Source organism: Aotus nancymaae, unplaced genomic scaffold, assembly GCF_030222135.1.
Source record: "Aotus nancymaae isolate 86718 unplaced genomic scaffold, 86718_ANA_hifiasm-v0.15.2.pri h1tg000030l, whole genome shotgun sequence".
Lineage (NCBI taxonomy): Eukaryota > Metazoa > Chordata > Mammalia > Primates > Aotidae > Aotus > Aotus nancymaae.
The window spans coordinates 29,289,885-29,311,935 of NW_026988443.1; the positions used below are offsets into that span (position 1 = coordinate 29,289,885).

Consider the following 22,051-nt stretch of genomic DNA (forward strand, 5'->3'; position numbering starts at 1 on the left):
GTAACCACCACTAACACCATTTTTCAGGTAACCTCTCCCACTCAGCCTACCTGTCCAACAGGTTGACTTCCAGTAGCCCCCGGGACCCAGGCACTCAGAGACAAAGCCAGAGTAGATCTCCCCTCACAGCGCCAAGGAAGTTTCCCGGCCCACCTGCAGGGCCCTGCAGAGCTGACTGGCAAGCACTTAAACCCTGTTGGTGCGTGGCCCAATCCCACTACACCTGTCAGCCCACAGACCTCAGCAGCCGATTGGTGCAGGAGAAGCAGATGGATGGACTAGAATTGTGAATGGGATTATTTTTCTGTGATTTACAATGTGTATATGTACAGAAATTTGTTTTTTTTTAAACAAAAACTACTAACATAAATATAAACTCTTTATCATGTCTTTTTTGCCTAATATATTATTTACTCCAAATTGTTTCAGACCCCTTGCATTCAAATTTCTCAGAACTGACTTCAGCTGGCCTGTTTGAGTTATTAACAAAACTCCTCTTCCCTTTCACTCTTTACAATCGGCCACAGTGCTCTGAATGTTCAGTCCTCAATCCTTTGATTCAACTTCATTAGAAGGAATTGACCCATTTGAGACTATTTGGAAGAAGAGTCAAGTTTTCTTGGACGACACTATTATTCCCAAGGACTATGTCATATTCAGAATGCCAGAACTCTTTAGGGAGGGACTTTTCAAATATAATTTCCATTGTCACTACCTATTAAGTAAGCTATTAACCTTCATGTCAGGCTGATGACTTCAGGGCATATTGGTATAACACCTGAAATGTAACACACACCTATAAAAGTTGCCTTGTAATAAATCTGTTGATAAGTGCGTATTGTTTGGGTGTGTGCTTTATTTGACCCAAATAAACATTTGGCCAGGTACAGCCATCCCAATTAAAACAAAGCGGAGGAATGTCAGTGCTTTGCACCCAACAATGGGTGCTGAGTGCTGCCTCCAATACGTGTCATTCTCAAGAAAAAAAAAAAGAAGAATAAAATGCATGTTATTCTTCTTAGCCCCGTACTGAGCAGCCTGCAAACACTTCCCTTTTTATATTTAAAAAAGTTTTGTTTTGGGTATTTTTTGGCAAGAAAAGCTTACAATATTCAACTAGCTTTTGTTTTGTTTTTGTTTTGAGACAGGGTCTCACTCTTCCACTGTCACCCAGGCTGGAGTGCAGCAGTGCAATCAGACCTCATTACCGCCTCGACCTCCTGGGCTCAAGGGATCCTCCCGCCTCAGCCTCCCAAAGTGTCAGCTAGCTTTTGTTTACATGTAAAAACGCAAAGAAACTTAAAAAATCAAACGCGGCCAGGTGAGGTGGCTCATGCCTGTAATCTCAGCTCTGTGGGAGGCCAAGGCAGGTGGATGGCTTGAACTCAGGAGTTCGGGACCAGTGTGGGTAACATGTGAAACCGCATCTCTACAAAAAATACAAAAAAATTAGCTGGGTATGGTGGTATGTGCTTGTAGCCCCAGCTACTCTGGAGGCTGAGGCAGAAGAATTGCTTGAACTCGGGAGGTCAAGGCTGCAGTGAGCTGACATCATGCCACTGCACTCCAGCCTGAGTGACAAAGTGAGACCCTCTTTCAACAAAAAATAAATAAATAAAATCAAACAGTACAAAACATTAAAAATAAAAAAGTAAAATTCCTTTCCCACCCCAACCCCTTCAGGCCGTTTCGCCAGAGAAGATTACTATTAACAATGTGTCCCATCAGAAATTGTCTATGAACAGAATGGGAAAAATTTTTGCAATCTACCCATCTGACAAGGGCTAATATCCAGAATCTACAAAGAACTAAAACAGATTTACAAGAAACAAACAAACAAACAAACCCATCCAAAAGTGGTGAAGGATATGAACAGACACTTTTCAAAAGAAGACATATGTGAGGCCAACAGACATATGAAAAAATGCTCATTGTCACTGATTATTAGAAAAATGCAAATCAAAACCACATTGAGATACCATCTGATGCCAGTTAGAATGGTGATCATCAAAAAATCAGAAGACAATAGATGCTGGAGAGGATGTGGAGAAATAGAAACACATTTACACTGTTGGTGGGAGTGTAAATTAGTTCAACCACTGTTGAAGACAGTGTGGCGCTTCCACAAGGACCTAGAAATAGAAATTCCATTTGGCCCAGCAATCCCATTACTGGGTATATACTCAAAGGATTATAAATCATTCTATTATAAAGACACATGGCACATGTATGTTCATAGCGGCACTGTTTACAATAGCAAAGACCTGGAACCAACCCAAATGCCCATCGATGATAGACTGGACAAGGAAAATGTGGCACATATACACCATGGAATATTATGCAGCCATAAAAAATGATGAGTTTGTGTCCTTTGTAGGGACATGGATGAATCTGGAAACCATAATTCTCAGCAAACTGACACAAGAACAGAGAATCAAACACTGCATGTTCTCACTCATAGGTGGGTGTTGAACAACGAGAACACATGGACACAGGGAGCGGAGCATCACACACTGGCATCTTTTGGTGGAGGGGCAAGGAAGGGACATCATGGGGCTGGGGAGGTCGGGGAGGGATAACATGGGGAGAAACGCCAGATGTAGGTGACAGTGGGGATGGAGGCAGCAAACCACATTGCCATGTGTGTACCTATGCAACAATCCTGCATGATCTGCACATGTAATCCAGAACCTAAAGTACAATAAAAAATAAAATAAAATGAAGGGGCCCCCCAAAAAAGAGAGAAATTGTCTATGTATTTATCAATGTTTATTTATGTGTATTTAGAAACATATAAATGTAAATGTTTATTTGTAAACATATAAATACACATTTATAAATATATAAAAAATTTTTTCTTTTTTTTTTTTTTTTAGAGACAGGGTTTTGCCATGTTGGCCAGGCTGGTCTCGAACTCCTGACCTCAGGTGATCCACCCACCTCAGCCTCCCAAAGTGCTGGGATTACAGGCATGTGCCACCACGCCCACCTATAAATATATATAATTTATATATATAATTGATATATTTAAACATTGATATAGTTTATATATCATATATCATTTTTAAGAAATAGAACCACATTTTACTTGTAGTTTGTCTGTGTGTTCTCTGAAAAATATTTATGGCCGCATATAGAATCCGGATCCACGTTTTTCCAGCGTTTTGTAGTATTCCATTGTGTGAACATAGCTACGATTTCGTTTATCAGTTCCCTGTTGATATTTATTCACATTGCTTCCTCTTTTTCTCACTGTAATAAACAAAGTGAAAGTCAACATTCTGGCCAGGTGCAGCGGCTCTCATCTACAATCCTTGCACTTTGGGAGGCCAAGGTGAGAGAATTCCTTGAGCCGAAGACTTCAAGATCAGCCAGGGCAACATAAATGACACTCCCCCATCTCTACAAAAAAAAACTTTAAAAAATTAGCTGGGCACAGTGGTGGCCCATGTCTGTGGTCACAGCTACTTGGGAGGCTGAAGCGGGAGGACTGCTTGAGCCCAGGAGTTCGAGGCTGCAATGAGCCATGACCCCGCCACTACACTCCAGCCTGGGCGACAGAGTGAGAAAGAAAAGCATTCTCGTGCAAACATCTTTGTGTATTTGCATAAGCACATCTATGGGGTCAATTCCCTCTAATGAAGCTGAACCAAAGAAGCGAGTATTGAACATTCAGAGCACTGTTGCCAAAGTGTTTTCCAAAAAGCCTTCACCATTTCACACTCGCATCGGCAGCATATGACTCTGCATGCTTCTCTACTCACCAACACTCACTAACACTGTGTTTTTTCAATTTTTAATCTTCGCCAGTCGGATAGCTAGGAAGCGGTATTGCCTACATGCGTGTGTGTGCTTTTAGCCAGTACACAATGAGTTCAAGGATGCTGCCATTTCTGAGCACAGGGGCCCAATTAAATAAATGCAGACTAGTAAGAGGTATAAATGCTATTTCAAATTTTTATCTTTTCGGTTGTTGGTTTTCTTTTTTTAGAGACAAGGTCTTGCTCTGTCACCCAGGCTGGAGTGCAGTGGCATGATCATAGCTCACTGTAGCATTTATCTCCTGGGCTCAAGCAAACCTCCTGCCTCAGCCTCCTTGTGTAGCCCTGAGGCACGCACTCCACACCTGGCTAATTTCTTAATTTTTTTGTAGAGACCAAGTCTCACTGTGTTGCCCAGGCTGGTCTCAAACCCCTGGCCTCAAGCAATCTTTCTATTCTGGCTTCACAAAATGTTGGGATTACTGGCTTTAGCCACCATGCTCGGCCTATCCTTACTTTTAAGCATGATTAATTGGCTTTGCAGCCTAAATTGGAAAGATTTTCATGCACTAAGTAGCACTTTTGTGCCACTTTCTGATTACTCCTTGATCTTAAAATATCAAGCTAAGAATTAAGAGAATCTGAAGATAACATAAAGAATAATTACAATTTTGATTCAATTATTTAGAAAGGTCAGCTCATGTCTGGGTACGATGGCTCATGCTTGTAATCCTAGCACTTTGGGAGGCCGGGGCAGGAGGATCACTTGAGCCCAAGAGTTCAAGACCAGCCTGGGCAACTTAGTGAGATGCTGACTCCATTTTTTTAAAAAGTCAGCACAAGTCATTTGAAATTTTGGTAATGGTGACGATTAATAGGGGTCACCACATTGATTGTTTATATAAATATTTTCAAAAAATGGTAAGTAGAAATCGAGTATAAGTATGGTAAATCTTACACCTTTTCCTTACCTGTAATGAACAGCTTTGGAAGAAAACAATTACTGCCGTTATGAGAAGTCTTACATCCCTTACCAGCCAGGTGCGGCGGCTCATGCCAGTAATCCCAGCACTTTGGGAGGCTGAGGTGGGTGGATCACGAGGTCAAGAGTTTGAGACGAGCCTGGCCAACGTGGTGAAACCCGATCTCTACTAAAAATACAGATTTAGCCGGGCGTGGTGGCAGGCGCCTGTAATCCCAGCCACTCCGGAGGCTGAGGCAGGAGAATGGCTTGAACCCAGGAGGCAGAGGCTGCAGTGAGCTGAGATAGTGCCATTGCACTCCAGCCTGAGCAACAGAGCGACACTCTGTCTAAAAACAAAACAACCACACACACAGACACACACACACACACACACACATAAATCTACCAATAATTTTTTTATTTTATAAAATTTTTAGATTTACAACAAAATTGCAAAGATGTACAGGGTTCCTATATTCCACGCCCAGTTTACCCTATTTATTAATATCTTACATTAGCATGGTACATTAGTCATCATGAATGAACCATTAGAGGTACATTATTACTAAGGGCCACACCACTCAGGTTTCCTTAGTTTTCACCTAATGTCCTTTTCTCTTCCAGGGTCTCACCCAGGATCCCACACGACATTTAGTTGTCTTCTCTCCCTCCATAGGTTCCTCACGGCTGTAACAGTTTCTCAGATTTTCCTTGGTTTGCACGATCTTGACAGTTTTGAGGAGTATCATTTCAGCATTTTGTAGGCTGCCCCTCAGATGGGATTTCTTTCTCTCCAGTTCTTTCTCACGATCCTAGCCCGAGGTTCGGGGTTTCGAGGAGGATGGCCACAGAGGCAATGTGCCTTCTTCATCGCATCCTACCGACTATCGTATCATATTACCGACATGACTTTCATCACTGCTGGTGTTGACCTTGATGGCCTGGCTGAGTGAAATACAGTTCTAAACTTGCCCTGCTGGCATAAACAAGGATACAGGCCATGTTGAGTTGAGTCCTAATGATTTCCAAAGTAAATCATGGTGGGGAGGCTGAGTATTAAGGGGCAGAAAGGGCACATTCTTTCCAGGAGACCCTGTCAAGAGAGCAGGAAGCACTCTATGCTAGAGCATAAAAAACTTCAAAGCAGCCGGGCACGGTGGCTCACGCCTGTAATCCCAGCACTTTGGGAGGCTGAAGTGGGTGGATCACCCGAGCCACCGTGCCTGGCTCAGTATCTCTTTCATAAATCTCTTTCCTGCTTAACATAGCCGTAGTGGAGACTGTTGTGTGCCACTAAAACCCTTTACACTGTGTCTCCATCAATGTGGAAAAATAAATGAAAGATCTAGAAGGCTGAATGTTTTAAGAAATATGGGATGGAACACAATTCTACATATATACTTTTTATTATACATATTAGTTTTATTATACATATTAGTTTTATTATACATATTAGTTTTATTATACATGTTAGTTTTATTATACATATTAGTTTTATTATATATATTAGTTTTATTATACATATTAGTTTTATTATACATGTTAGTTTTATTATACATATTAGTTTTATTATATATATTAGTTTTATGATATATAATAGTTTTATTATACATATTAGTTTTATTATATATATTAGTTTTATTATACATATTAGTTTTATTATATATATTAGTTTTATTATACATATTAGCTTTATTATATATATTTGTTGTGTATTTTATTTTAGGTTCAGGGCTACATGCACAGGTTTGCTATTTAGGTAAACTTGTGACTTGGGGGTTGGGTGTACATATTATTTTGTCACCCAGGTACTAAGTACCCAATAGTTTGTTTTTTTTCCTGAACCTCTCCCTCCTCCTATCCTCCGCCCTCAAGTAGGCCCATGTCCGTGGCCCTTTCTGCCTGTGGAGAACACAATTCCCTATGGGAGAGAAGAATAGTGCAATATGCGTGACATGTGAAGTGACGGCCTAGCGAATTCTACTCAATGTGGTTACAAAACAAGTCATAACACCTGCTTGCTTCATGTACTGACTTACATGCCTGAGCCCCGTAGGCTTTGGAGTTTGCAACACCTGGAATGGTTCTGCATCTTTATTTTACAGATGAGTAACTGGAGATTGACAGAGGTTGTGTACCTTCTCTCAGTCACACAGCAAAGCTGGAGTGAGAACAAAGGTCTCCAGATTCACAGCTGCTATTCCCACTGCTCCAAATTCCTCATCCAGAAAATTTGTTCTAAGAAGCATGGTACATATGAAAATGTTTCATAAAAGAGCAGGAATCATGTCTAATTAACAAGTGTGTCCCATAATCATCAGATTCACCAGGGTTGAAATGAAGGAAAAAATGCTAAGGACAGCCAAAGAGAAAGGTTGGGTTACACACAAAGAGAAGCCCATCAGACTCACAGCGGATCTCTCAGCAGAAACCCTACAAGCCAGAAGAGAGTGAGGGCCAATATTCAACATCCTTAAAGAAAAGAATTTTCAACCTAGAATTTCATATCCAGCCAAATTAAGCTTCATAAGCGAAGGAGAAATAAAATACTTTATGAACAAGCAATTGCTCAGAGATTTCATCACCACCAGGCCTGCTTTACAAGAGCTCCTGAAAGAAGCACTAAACATAGAAAGGAACAACCAGTACTAGCCACTCCAAAGACATACCAAACGGTAAAGAGCATTGATACAATGAAGAAACTGAATCAACTAACAGGTAAAACAGCCAGCTAGCATCAAAATGGCAGGATCAAATTCACACATAACAATATTAATCTTAAATGTAAATGGGCTAAATGCCCCAATCAAAAGACACAGACTGGCAAATTGGATAAAATGTCAAAACCCATTGGTGGGCTATAATCAGGAAACCCATCTCACATGCAAGAATACACATAGGCTCAAAATAAAGGGATTGAGGAAGATTTACCAAGCAAATGGAGAGCACAAAAAAGCAGGAGTTGCAATCCTAGTCACTGATAAAATAGACTTTAAACCAACAAAGATCAAAAGAGACAAAGAAGGGCATTACATAATGATAAAAGGATCAATGCAACAAGAAGAGCTAATGATCCTAAATATATACACACCCAATACAGGAGCACCCAGATACATAAAGCAAGTTCTTAATGAATTACAAAGAGACTTAGACTCCCACACAATAATAGTGGGAGACTTTAACACTCCACTTTCAATATTAGATGGATCAACGAGACAGAAGATTAACAAGGATATCCAGGACTTGAACTCAGACCTGGGCCAAGCAAACCTAATAGACATTTACAGAACTCTCCACCCCAAATCCACAGAATATACATTCTTCTCAGTACCACACCACACCTACTCTAAAATTGACCACATAATTGGAAATCACTCCTCACCAAATGTAAAAGAACGGAAATCATAACAGTCTCTCAGACCACAGTGCAATCAAGTTAGAACTCAGAATTCAGAAACCAACTCAGAACTGCACAACTTCATGGAAACTGAACAATTGGCTCTCGAATGTTGACTGGATAAACAATGAAATGAAGGCAGAAATAAAGATGTTCTTCGAAACCAACGAGAACGAAGACACAACGTACCAGCATCTCTGGGACACATTTAAAGCAGTGTCTAGAGGAAAATATACAGCCATAAATGCCCAAATGAGAAGGAAGGAAAGATCTAAAATCGACACCCTATCATCAAAATTGAAAGAGCTAGAGGAGCAAGATCAAAAAAACTCAAAAGCTAGCAGAAGACAAGAAATAACTAAGATCAGAGCAGAACTGAAGGAGACAGAGACATAAAAAGCCCTTCAAAAAATCAATAAATCCAGAAGCTGGTTTTTTGAAAAGATCAACAAAATAGATACTAGCCAGATTAATAAAAAAGAAAAGAGAGAAGAATCAAATAGATGCAATGAAAAACGATAAAGGGGATATCACCACAGATTCCACAGAAATACAAACCACCATCAGAGATTACTACAAACAACTCTATGCAGATAAACCAGTAAGCCTGGAAGAAATGGATAAATTCCTGGACACTTGCACCCTCCCAAACCTAAACCAGGAAGAAGTCAAAACCCTGAATAGACCAATAACAAGGACTGAAGTTGAGGCAGCAATTAATAGCCTAACAACCACAAAAAGCCCAGGTCCAGATGGATTCACACCTGAATTCTACAAGACATAGAAAGAGGAGCTAGTACCATTCCTTCTGAAACTATTCCAAACAATCCAAAAAGAGGGAATCCTTCCCAAATCATTTTATGATGCCAACATCATCCTGATACCAACACCTGGCAGAGACACAACAACAAAAGAAACTTCAGGCCAATATACATGATGAACATAGATGCAAAAATCTTCAATAAAATACTGGCAAACTGATTGCAACAGCACATCAAAAAGCTTATCCACCACAATCAAGTAGGCTTCATCCTTGGGATGCAAGGCTGGTTCAACATATGCAAGTCTATAAACGTAATTCATAAACAGAACCAAAGACAAAAACCCATGATTATTTCAACAGATGCAGAGAAGGCCTACAACAAAATTCAATAGCCCTTTATGCTAAAAACTCTCAATAAACTAGATATCGACAGAAAATATCTCAAAATAATAAAAGCTATTTACGACAAAACCACAGCCAATATCATAGTGAATGGGCAAAAACTGGAAGCATTTCCTTTGAAATTTAGCATAGAAAAGGATGCCCTCTCTCACCACTCCTATTCAATATAGTATTGGAAGTTCTAGTCGGAGCAATCAGGCAAGAAAAAGAAATAAAGCGTATTCACTTCAGAAAGGAGGAAGTCAAATTGTCTCTATTTGCAGACGACATGATTGTATATTTAGAAGACCCCACTGTCTCAGCCCAAAATCTCCTGAAACCTCCTGAAACTGATAAGCAACTTCAGCAAAGTCTCAGGATACAAAATCAATGTGCAAAAATCACAAGCATTCCTATACACCAATAACAGACTTAAACAGAGCCAAATCAAGAACGAACTGCCATTCACAATTGCTACAAAGAGAATAAAATACCTAGGAAGACAATTTACAAAGGATGTAAAGTACCTCTTTAAGGAGAACTACAAATCACTGTTCAAAGAAATGAGAGGACACAAACAGATGGAGAAACATTCCATGCTCATGATTAGGAAGAATCAATATCGTGAAAATGGCCATACTGCCCAAAGTAATTTATAGATTTAATGCTATCCCCATCAAGCTACAAATGACCTTCTTCACAGAACTGGAAAAAACCACTTTAAACTTCATATGGAACCAAAAGACAGCCTGCATAGCCAAGTCAATTCTAAGCAAAAAGAACAAAGCTGGAGGCATCACGCTACCAGACTTCAAACTATACTACAAGGCTACAGTAATCAAAACAGCATGGTACTGGTACCAAAACACAGATATAGACCAATGGAACAGAACAGAGGCCTCGGAGGCAACACTACACATCTACAACCACCTGATCTTTGACAAACCTCACAAAAACAAGCAATGGGTAAAGGATTCACTGTTTAATAAATGGTGTTGGGAAAACTGGCTAGCCATGTGCAGAAAGCAGAAACTGGACCCCTTCCTGACACCTTACACTAAAATTAACTCCAGTTGGATTAAAGACTTAAACATAAGACCTAACACCATAAAAACCCTAGAAGAAAACCTAGGGAAAACCATTCAGGACATAGGCATAGGCGAGGACTTCATGACCAAAACACCAAAAGCATTGGCAACAAAAGCCAAAATAGACAAATGGGATCAATTAAACTCCACAGCTTCGGCACAGCAAAAGAAACAATGATTAGAGTGAACCAGCAACCAACAGAATGGGAAAAAATTTTTGCAATTTGCCCATCTGACAAAGGGCTAATATCCAGAATCTACAAAGAACTAAAACAGATTTACAAGAAAAAACAAACAAACCCATTTAAAAGTGGGCAAAGGATATGAACAGACACTTCTCAAAAGAAGATATATATGAGGCCAACAAACATATGAAAGAATGCTCATCATCACTGGTCACTAGAGAAATGCAAATCAAAACTACATTGAGATACCATCTCATGCCAGTTAGAGTGGCGATCATTAAAAAATCTGGAGACAATAGATGCTGGAGAGGATGTGGAGAAATAGGAACAATTTTACACTGTTGGTGGGAGTGTAAATTAGTTCAACCATTGTGGAAGACAGTGTGGCGATTCCTCAAGGACCTAGAAATAGAAATTCCATTTGACCCAGCAATCCCATTACTGAGTATATATCCAAAGGATTATAAATCATTCCATTATAAAGACACATGCACACATATGTTCATTGCAGCACTGTTTACAAAAGCAAAGACTTGGAACCAACCCAAATGCCCATCAAGGAGAGACTGGATAAAGAAAATGTGGCACATATACACCATGGAATACTGTGCAGCCATAAAAAACGATGAGTTCGTGTCCTTTGTAGGGACATGGATGAACCTGGAAACCATAATTCTCAGCAAACTGACATAAGAACAGAAAATCAAACACTGCATGTTTTCACTCATAGGCGGGTGTTGAACAATGAGAACACATGGACACAGGGAGCGGAGCATCACACACTGTGTGGCGGAGGGGGGGGACTATGGGAGGGACAGTGGGGGATAGGGAGTTAGGGAGGGATAACATGGGGAGAAATGCCAGATATGTGATGGGGATGGAGGCAGCAAACCACATTGCCATGTGTGTACCTATGCAACAATCCTGCATGTTCTTCACATGCACCCCAGAACCTAAAGTGCAATAAAATATAAATATATATATATATATAAAAACAAGTGTGTCCCTGCAAAGGGTAGCATAATTGCCTGAAACTGAATATATATATATATATATATATATATATATATTTTTTTTTTTTTTTTTTTTTTTTTTCTCCTAGAGGCAAGGTCTCCCAGCCTGGTGCAGTGGCTCACACCTGTAATCCCAGCACTTTGGGAGGCCAAGGCAGGAGGATGACCTGAGGTTGGGAGTTTGAGACCAGCCTGCCCAAAAAAATTAGCCAGGCATGGTGGCGCATGCCTGTAATCCCAGCTACTTGGGAGGCTGAGGCAGGAGAACTGCTTGAACCAAGAAGGTGGAGATTGCAGTGAGCCAAGATTGCACGATTGCATTCCAGCCTGGGCAATGAGAGTGAAACTCCATCTCAAAAAATAAAAGAGAGACAGGGTCTCCCTATGTTACCAAGGCTAATCTCGAGCTCCAGGGTCAAGCAATCCTCTCACCTTAGTCTCCCAAAGTGCTAGGATCACAGGCATGAGCCACTGCGCCCAGCTTTCATAAGAATCTTTTTGGTTCATTGGTGCACCCTCTTAACCAATGCAAGAATTCCCTCTACAACAGCTTTGACAGATGTTCCCAAGAGAACTCTTCCAGTGACAGGGAGCTCACTACCTCATTGTTGGACAATTTTAAGTTTCCCCTAGTGTAATCCAGATACCCCTAATTCCTCCGTCCTACTGACATCACTTTTACCTTTAAGAACTAAGGCAGACTGTGGGTGGCCTCCTCCAGCGCTCCCCGTATTGAGCAGTCCGTCCAGGCTGTCACTCGCCTGCCACCCTTGGCCACAGTTCAGTGTCCACATTCTTCGTCTTCTCACGGGCCCCTCCACCCACCATGGACTCCAGTCCTCTTCTGTCACTCCCCCCACCAAACACCACTGATAGAAGGTCACTGAGTCTGGCAGACTTTTCTGAAGAGTTAGTGGCTGTCGAGGATAATTATGGCCCCAAACAGGAAATAATTTCAAACTGAATGGGAAACTTAGCCATTCCCCACTTTGGCAAATTTCTCACTCTGTGAGTCCCTCCAGGGACTTGGACTTTCCCCAGCGCTGCTTTTGTTTCTTCTTCTTCTTCTTTTTTTTTTTTTTTTGAGATGGCGTTTTGCTCTTGTTGCCCAGGCTGGAGTGCAGTGGCACGATCTTGACTCACCGCAACCTCTGCCTCCCAGGTTCAAGCAATTCTCTTGCATCAGCCTCCCGAGTAGCTAGGATTACAGGCATGAACCACCACACCTGGCTAATTTTTTCATATTTTTAGTAGAGAAGGGTATTCTCCATGTTGGCCAGACTGGTCTCGAACTCCTGACCTCAGGTGATCTGCCCGCCTGGGCCTCCCAAAGTTCTGGGATTTCAGGCGTGAGCCATCGCGCCCAGCCTGTCTCTTCCTTCTTTCCGTAGGTCCCCAGGGAAAGCGAACATTCTTCCCACCTTACCAGGCAGTAGAATTGGACTTTATTTTTTGTATCTTCCTCCAGAGGCAGCTCACCTTGCACAGCCAAAGACGCTCATTAAGGTTAATTCCCCAAACAGAAATACTCTCAGGTGAGTTATGTTATACCCATAATAAGTGAAAGTCAGGACTATCCATTGATTTGTTTTTTTTTCTGCTACACTTCAACTGAGCTGAAATCTACATCTTTGTAACTTGATTCCATTAATCCTACTTTTGATTTCTGAAACTACAGAATAAATCTAATTTAGTTTTAGCCATTAAAAGTCAGCTTTTCAGGCCAGGTTTGGTGGCTCATGCCTGCGATCCTGGCAGTTTGGGAGGCCAAGGTGGGAGGATTACTTGAGGCCAGGAGTTTGAGAGCAGGCTGGGTAACAAAATGAGAACCTGTCTCTACAAAAAAATTAAAAATTAGCCAGGCATGGTGGCACGTGCCTGTAGTCCTAGCTACTTGGGAGGATCACTTGAGCCCAGGAGTTCAAGACTACAGTGAGCTGTGATTGCACCACTGCATTCCAGACTGGGCAACAAAGTGAGACCCTGTCTCTTTTAAAAAAAAAAAAAAGTCAGTTTTTCATATCTTCTTTATATCTTCCCTTTACCCGGTCAAAATCTTCCAATTTTGCAGTGATTCTCCATTGTATATAGTTTTCAGATTCGTCACCATCTTGCCCATCCTTTGAATTCTGTCCCTCTAACAATGTCCCAGAATTGAACAGAATGATTCACAAGTGGGCTAATAAAGTGGAATAAATTGGGCTATTTTTCTGTCTCCATTCAGAGAACTTGGAGATTTCATTGACTTTTTTGACCATAAATGCACATTGTTGGTTCATACCAAGCAGTTTGCCAAAACCTCTGGGTCTTTTTCATAGAAACGCCCTCACCCTGCACTTCTACAATTATTTCCAACCAACCAGAGGCATCCATCCTTCATAAAACGTTTTTTTTTTGAGATGGCATCTCACTCTCTCACCCAGGGTGGTGTGATCTCAACTCACTACAACCTCTGCCTCCCGGGTTCAAGCGATGCTCCTTCCTCAGCCACCCGAGTAGCTGAGATTACAGGTGTTTGCCACCATGCCCAGCTAATTTTTGCATTTTTAGTAGAGATGAGGTTTCACCATGTTGGCCAGGCTGATCTCGAACTCCTGACCTCAGGTGATTCACCCGCCTCAGCCTCCCAAAGTGCTAAGATTACATGTGTGAGCCAACATGCCCGGCCCCTTCATAAAACTTATCTTTTCAGCCTGGATCTACGACCATCATTTGCTGAGATTTTTTTCTTCTGGATTTGATGCCATTTCCAGCACATGAATTATCTATCTCAGCTCTCCGACTTTGATCCATCTTAGAAGACTATGTTTTCTGTGAACAGTCCCCATCAGGGTAGCTACACATTCTTGCCATTAAGGCAACATGATAGAGCAAAATAAGTCAGGCTCACGTAGAGGAGAGCTGGGTTCCAATCCTGGCTTTGCTGTTCTTCCTGTGAACTGGGGCAAACGTCTCTGAACTTTATTCTCACAGATGAGCTGTGTCCCTGATGGGGCTGGTGTGAAGGTCAATGGTGAAATACACAGAAAGACATGTACCTGGTTTCAGCTCATTTTCCTTACGTCAGTTCCGCCTGTGTCCCCCTGCCACCTTACTGACCAAACTCCTGGATCTGATGTGACCACAACCATCTTCCTTACTTATAAGTGCATTATAACTACGTTTCTCATTTTTAAATGTAATTTCAAGTTAATGTTTAGAACTCTGATTTTAGCAATAATGTGTAAGCCACGTTCATGACCATGAAGGTGAGGCAGGATTTGAAACAGCTTTTCTGATGTTGTGTTTGTTCAATAATTTCATTGACAAATCCAGAATGAATTACAAGTGTCTGATCTTTCATTTCACAACTACAGAAACGAGTGTAGACTAGAATGAATTAACCCTTATCCTCATCTGCATTTCAGATGGCTGACCGCTCACCTGCACTAGGTCTCTGCTGCCACCTAGTGTTAATAATTTCTCAGCTTTAAAGTTGTAAATGTTCAGGAAGAGACCAAAGTTCTAAAAATTATACCCTCAGCTCTAAAAATTACACTCTGAGCTCTTGCAGCCATCTCTTATGGGATTTCCAACTCTTTCAAAGCCTTTTGTGGGAAAAACAAGAAAGAGTATATCCTCTATTTATACCGCACAAGCAACCAGTATAAACAGAGGATATAAGCTTGGGCCAGTTAATGCTGAAAGAATTTTCAATCCAGAAGCGCCCAAAGGAGAGAGAAAACGCTCTCCTGAATGGCAATTCAGGGCCATGACAGCAAAGAGCTGAGTTCGGTGAGAAAAGGGCTGCCACTTCTATTTCATTGTTTTCTCATCCTTTACACTGTATCTTTCACATAGCAAAATAAAGGCAGTAATTAGAGATCGTGTTGTGATTTATGTTGCTATAAGAGAAAAATATTTATGACAGAAGAAAAGCTGGGTCCTCGTGTCTGTGGTTTTCTTTTCTTTTTTTTGAGATGGAGTCTTTCTCTGTCGCCCAGGCTGGAGTGCAGTGGCTCGATCCCGGCTCACCAGAACCTCCACCTCCCCGGTTCAAGTGATTCTCCTGCCTCAGCCTCCTGAGTAGCCGGGATTACAGGCACACACCACCATGCTCAGCTTAATTTTTGCATTTTTAATAGAGATAGGGTTTCAACATGTTGTCCAGGCTGGTCTGAAACTTCTGACCTCAGGTGATCTGCCTGCCTCAGTCTCCCAAAGTGCTGGGATTACTGGTGTGAGCCACCATGCCTGGCCGTATCTGTGGTTTCTTACATTTTCCAGTTAGCCCACCGTGAAGACAGCTTATCCATGGGCCCTCCCATACGCTAACTGGCATTCTCCCTGGCGGCAGCAGCCGTGGGATTTTCTGATATCTGGTTTGGGCGGAAATAACTAGTCTCCTGAGATTAGTTGTGTATTTCCAAAGTGATGGCAAACACGATGGTTGTCCTCCATTCCTGAAAGTTTGTATTGCTTTTCAACCACAAGTATAACTGGAAAATAATGACCACTACCGTAAGGGACACATAGAAAGAGAGCTCAGAGCAGAGCACAAACTAGCTGACATGGTGTGGCTCTGTGTCATCATATGATTGAACATCTCATCTTCAATCATAGTCCCCAAAATCCCCACGTGTTGAGGGTGGAACCTGGTAGGAGGTGGATGGATCATGGGGGCAGTTTCTTGTGACAGTGAGTTCTCATGAGATCTCATGGTTTTATAAGTGTTTGACAGTTCCTCTTCCACACACTCACCTGCCACCGTGTAAGATGTGCCTGCTTCTCCTTCCACCATGATTGTAAGTTTCCTGAGGCCTCCCAGCCATGCCGAACTGTAAGTCAACTGATAAATCACCCAGTCTCAGGCAGTTCTTTACAACAATGTGAAGACGGACTAAGACACTAGATATGCTTATTAGTTAACATCAGACATCCCTTCTAGTAGTGGCAAACAAGGGCTGAACTCAGTCCCACTGAGTCTACCACCTAAATATCTGACTGACTCTTCCCCCTTCTCTCCATTGCTACTCTTTACCAAAAAGAGTTTCCTCACTATTATTACCTTCTTTACTCAAAGGAAAGACAAAAATCTTTACCGTGACCCACACAACAAGCTCATAATTTCTTGGCTTGTCAGGCAAGGGAGCAAACACCACACACGGCTCTGCCAGAAGAAAGAGCAGCTGGGGTGCTGGTGTGTGTGTCCGGGGGTGAGTGTGCTAATGAAGGATCAAATCCCGCCCTAGGTAGGACACAATTAGTCCATAAGCCCCTGTGCAATTAGTTAAAACAAGTCCCACTGGCTGGGCACAGTGGCTCACACCTGTAATCCCAGCCCATTGGGAGGCCAATCACTTAAGGTTGGGAGACAGATCACTTGAGGTTGGAGCTCGAGACCAGCCTGGTCAACATGGTGAAACCCCATCTCTACTAAAAATACAAAAATTAGCTGGGTGTGGTGGCAGGTGCCTGTAATCCCAGCTACTCAGGAGGCTGAGGCAGGAGAATGGCTTGAACCCAGAGGCAGAGTCTGTAGTAAGCTCTGATTGCTGACTGTACCACTGCACTCCAGCCTGGGTGAGTCTTCAGTTAGGTCCAGAGAGGGTCTAGCACAGCTGAGTTGATATTCAAAGTTCATAGTTGTTTATCAAACCCAAGTGTGGTGAATCACATTCTCCAGCTTTTTAAAAATAATTACACTTTTTATTTTGAGAGAATTGTAGATTCACATACAGTTTTCAGAAATAACATAGACAGCCGGGCACGGTGGCTCATGCCTGTAATCCCAACACTTTAGGAGGCCAAGGTGGACGAATGACCTGAGGTCGAGAGTTCAAGACCAGCCAGGTCAACATGGTGAAACCCCATCTCTGCTAAAAATACAAAATTAGCCAGGCATGGTGGCATATGTCTGTAACCCCAGCTACTCAGGAGGCTGAGGCAGGAGAATCACTTGAACCAGGGAGGTGGAGGTTGCAGTGAGGTGGAGTTTGCAGGGAGGTGGAGGTTGCAGTGAGCCGAGATCATGACATTGCACTCCAGCCTGGGCAACAAAAGCGAAACTCCATCTCAAAAAAAATAATACAGACACCCTGTGTACGCTTTGCCCAGTTTCCCCCAATGGTAACATCTTGCAAGACTACAGTACAATATCACACGGGATATTGACATTCAGACAATCCACCCATCTTCCTCAGATTTTCCCTCACCCTTACTCCATTGTGGGTGTGTATTTAGTTCTGTGCAGTTTGCCACATGTGTAGGTATGCATTCACCACCACGGTCAAGATATGAAAAGGTCGCATCCCCACAAGGGTCCTTTGCGTTGCCCTTTTACAGCCACACCTCCTGACCTCCTGCCCCTCCCCGCAGCTGACCACCCACCCAACGGGTTCATTGTGCCTGCTCCCCAGACAGAGCCCATTTACCAAGACAGAGGAACTGCAATAGAGAAAGAATTTAATTGGTGCAGAGCTGGCTGAAGAGGAGACTGGAGTTTTATTATTCAAATCAGTCTCTCCTAAAGCTCAGAGCATGAGGTCTTTCAAGGACAGTTTGGCAGGCCAGGGTGCTGCTGACTGGTTGGGGGTGCAATCCTAGGGGTGTGGAATGTGGTCCTTGTGCACAATGAGTCGGCTTCCAGGTGGGGTCACAGGATTGGCTGGCAGGTAGGAACGGAGCCATCAATAGAAATGCAAAAACCTGAAAAGACGGCCAGGCACGATGGCTCACGCCTGTAATCCCAGCACTTTATGGGGCTGAGGCAGGTGGATCACTTGAGGGCAGGAGTTTGAAACCAGCCTCGCCAATTTTTTAATTTTTCGTCTCTATTAAAAATACAAAAATTAGGCTGGGTGCAGTGACTTACACCTGTAATCCCAGCACTTTGGGAGGCCAAGACAGGAGGATCACAACGTCAGGAGTTCCAGACTAGCCTGACCAACATGGTGAAACCCTGTCTCTACTAAAAATTCAAAATTAGCCAGGCTTGGTGGCACATGCCTGTAATCCCAGCTACTTGGGAGGCTGAGGCAGGAGAATCACTTGAACCCGGGAGGCAGAGGTTACGGTGAGCTGAATTGCACCACTGCACTCCAGCCTGGGCGACAGAGTGAGACTCCATCTCAAAAAATTAAAAAAAAAATTTTAAAGCCTGAAGAAACATCTCAAAAGACCAATCTTAGTTTTTTGAGGCTTTTTTGAGACAGGATCTCTCTGTCACCTATGCTGAAGTGCAGTGGTGCAGTCCCACTCGGCTCACTGCAACCTCCATCCACCTCCTGGGCTCAACTGATCCTCCCTCCTCAGCCTCCCAAGTAGCTGGGACTACAGGCGCACGCCACCATGACCGGCTAATTTCTGTATTTTTTATAGAGACAGCGTTTCACTACATGGTCCAGGTTGGTCTTGAACTCCTGAGCTCAAATGATCCACCCACCTCAGCCTCCCCACAGTGCTGGTGTTACCAGCGGAGGGTCTGGACTGCAAGTTGTCCAGGTTCTCCGTGTTTTGAACAAATAACTGGATGAAACGCACAAAGCAAGGAAAGAATGAAGCAACAAAAGAGGCGATGTACTGAAAATGAAAGCACAAGCACACTCCACAGGGCGGAAGCGCCCAGGAGAGAGGCTCAGGGGCTCTGTTACAGAAGTTTCTGTGGTTTCAATACCGCCTTGAGGTTTCCCATGGGTTACCTGGTGTATGCCGTATGTAAATGAAGAGGCTACGTCCTGTCACTGCTGAAGTGTTTCCATTCGATTTTGTTCTAGGAAGCCCTTAGATTCCCTACTTCCAGGCCGTATTCTCTTGCCTCACTGGTATTATAGGCAGGACACCCTGTGCCCAGCCCCAGTGTTAGCTTCTACAATAGTGATGCTACATAGGGCCAAGCATGGTGGCTCACGCCTATAATCCCAGAACTCTGGGAGGCCAAGGCGGGGGAATCACCTGAGGTCAGGAGTTCAAGACCAGCCTGGCCAACATGGTGAAACTCATTTCTACTAAAAATATGAACATTAGCCAGGAGTGATGGCAGACACCTGCAATCCCAGCTATTTAGGAGGCTGAGGCAGGAGAAATAGCTTGAATCTGAGAGGTGGAAGTTGCAGTGAGCCAAGATCACACCACTGCACTCCAGCCTCGGTGACAGCGTGAGCCATCTCAAAAAAAAAAAACAAAAAAAAAAACCACAGAACTGTGGGAGGCAGAGGCAGGTGGATCACAAGGTCAGGAGTTCAAGACCACCCTGGCCAACATGGAGAAACCCTGTCTCTACTAAAAATACAAAATTAGTCGGGCATGGTGGTGCATGCCTGTAACCCCAGCTACTAGGGAGACTGAGGCAGGAGAATCACTTGAACCTGGGAGGTGGAGGTTGCGGTGAACCAAGATTGTGCCATTGCGCTCCAGCCTGGGCAACAAAAACGAAATTCTGTCTCAAAAACAAAGTCACGAGGAAGGTAACCTTTTGGGGTTGGTTTTTTTTTTTTCCTCAGCCTAATTCGCTTGAGAGTCATCTAGATTGCTATGTGTATCTGGTGATACAGGAGTTAAGAAGAAATTACTTAGGCAGATAGTGAGGGTAGTGAAGACCTCGGTAAGGTTTTCCTTTTAATAAAAAGCAGCCCCCAAATCATACTCTTTTCTAACAAAGAGCAGCCTGTAAAATCAAGCCGCAGACATAGATAAGCTGGAAGCCTGCACAAGTGAATGCCGGCAGCTGTGCCAATAGCAAAAGTTACCTGGGACTCGGCATGTTCAACATGGTGGCTCCATCTTCCCTTCTCTTTGCCAAACCACGTGTACAGTAAGGAAAAGACAACACGGCGCCGGACAGGCAAAGACCCTACCTGCATGATAAGATTAGGGCGGGGCAACCAGCTTCCTGGTGTGCTAAACCTCACACCTGGCCACCCAATCTTTGGACCCTATATAAATCAGACACTGCCTCCTCAATCCTATCTATAAAATCTGGTGCACGCTGCCTCAGGCCAGAATTCCCATTCGGGTGCCCCTCTCTCTCGCAGGAGAGAGCGCTCTTCTCTCTTCTCTTTCTTTTGCCTATTGAACCTCTGCTCTTAACCTCACTCCACGTGTGTCCATGTCCTTGATTTCCTTAGCATGAGGCAGTGACATGCCAAGACATGCCCCAGACCACAACTCGGCTTCATTTCTGGGCTGAACAGCATTCCACAGGACAGAGGCGCTAGAGTTTAACCATTCACCTGTCGAAGGTCATCTAAGAGAGTTTCAGTTTGGGGCTATTACAAATCTGCATTCTAGTCTTTGTTTTCTGTTTGTTTCCCGTTTCTTGTTCTTCTGTTTCCTTTGTCTTGTCTTCCTGTGGGTAGAAAGACTTGCCCTCACATATAAGCTCCTATGCTTTTTTCCTTTTTTTGAATATATATTTTTTAAATATAGAGATGGGGTCTCGCTATGTTGCCCAGACTGGCCTGGAACTCCTGGGCTAAAGTGATCTGCCCACTCAGCCTCCCAAAGTGCTGGGATTACAGGCATGAGCCGCCATGCCCAGCCTCCCAGGCGTTTTTTTAACTCTGGCTGCTTCATCTCCCTGGGAAGCAGTGCTGAGGCTCCCCAGACCTTCTTCATAAGGAGATGGCTTTCCCCGCTTTTTGCCTTGTGTCTGTGTTTTTCTGAAAAGTAAGCCCTACTTACGGAAATCACATGGAGACGAGGCAGACAGGACAAGATAGTAACAATATTTAAAGTGCTTCTAGAATTAGAAAAAACAATGAAGATAGAAAAATCTTTTCTCAAAATTGTGTGGGTCAGACAGACCTGAGTGTGAGTTGAGACACTGCTTTCCTTTTCTGGGTGTGATCCTGTGATTTAAAAAGAAATGTATATCTGGTCTCTGCCCTGGTTCCTGACATACAGCACTTCGATCCTGCAGATTTCCTGAGCAACAGGGCTGCTAGGAGAATCTTTTGTTCTGATATTTAGTCTTTAATCTGGTTCCTAACACAGAACTCCTACGACCTTTGTGATTTCCTGAGTGACAGGAGCGTCTGACACAAAGCTCCTAAATCCCTTGGAATTTTGTAGGTGAGAGAAACAGCTTTTGTTCTAATGAGTGGGCTCTTGGTGGGCCCCCGGACAGCCTCAGGATGGGGGCTGGATGCCAGGGGAACCAACCATGTGACTGTCCAATGTATCTCTTCATCTGGCTGCCCACCTGTATCCTTTGTAAGCCCCTTCATAAAACATGAGTAGCCAGGCGCGATGGTTCATGCCTGTAATCCCAGTACTTTGGGAGGCTGAGGCAGGAGGAATGCTAGAGCCCACGAGTTCAAGACCAGCCTGAGCAAACAGTGAAACCCCATTTCAATAAAATAAATAAATAAATAAATAAATAATAAATAAATGCAAGTGAAGTATTTCCCTGAATTCTGTACATCTCCTAGTGAAACCTGAGACGGGTATCACTGGAACCCCCAATTTATAGCCGGTAGGTCAGAAGCACAGGTCACAACCTGGGACTTGAGACTGGTGTC

The 22,051-nt window shown here is 43.1% G+C and overlaps 1 protein-coding gene across 1 annotated transcript in view; it reads right to left on the bottom strand.

Annotated features, from left to right (window-relative positions):
* Nucleotides 1-3,085: 3,085 nt before the first annotated feature.
* WDR59 (WD repeat domain 59) overlaps nucleotides 3,086-22,051 on the bottom strand; it is a 141,292-nt gene continuing 122,326 nt past the window's right edge. Inside the window, exon 27 of the mRNA XM_064383315.1 lies at nucleotides 3,086-3,252. Coding sequence (XP_064239385.1) covers nucleotides 3,122-3,252 — 131 coding nt within the window. The 3' untranslated portion in view covers nucleotides 3,086-3,121. The remainder of the gene's footprint in view (nucleotides 3,253-22,051) is intronic.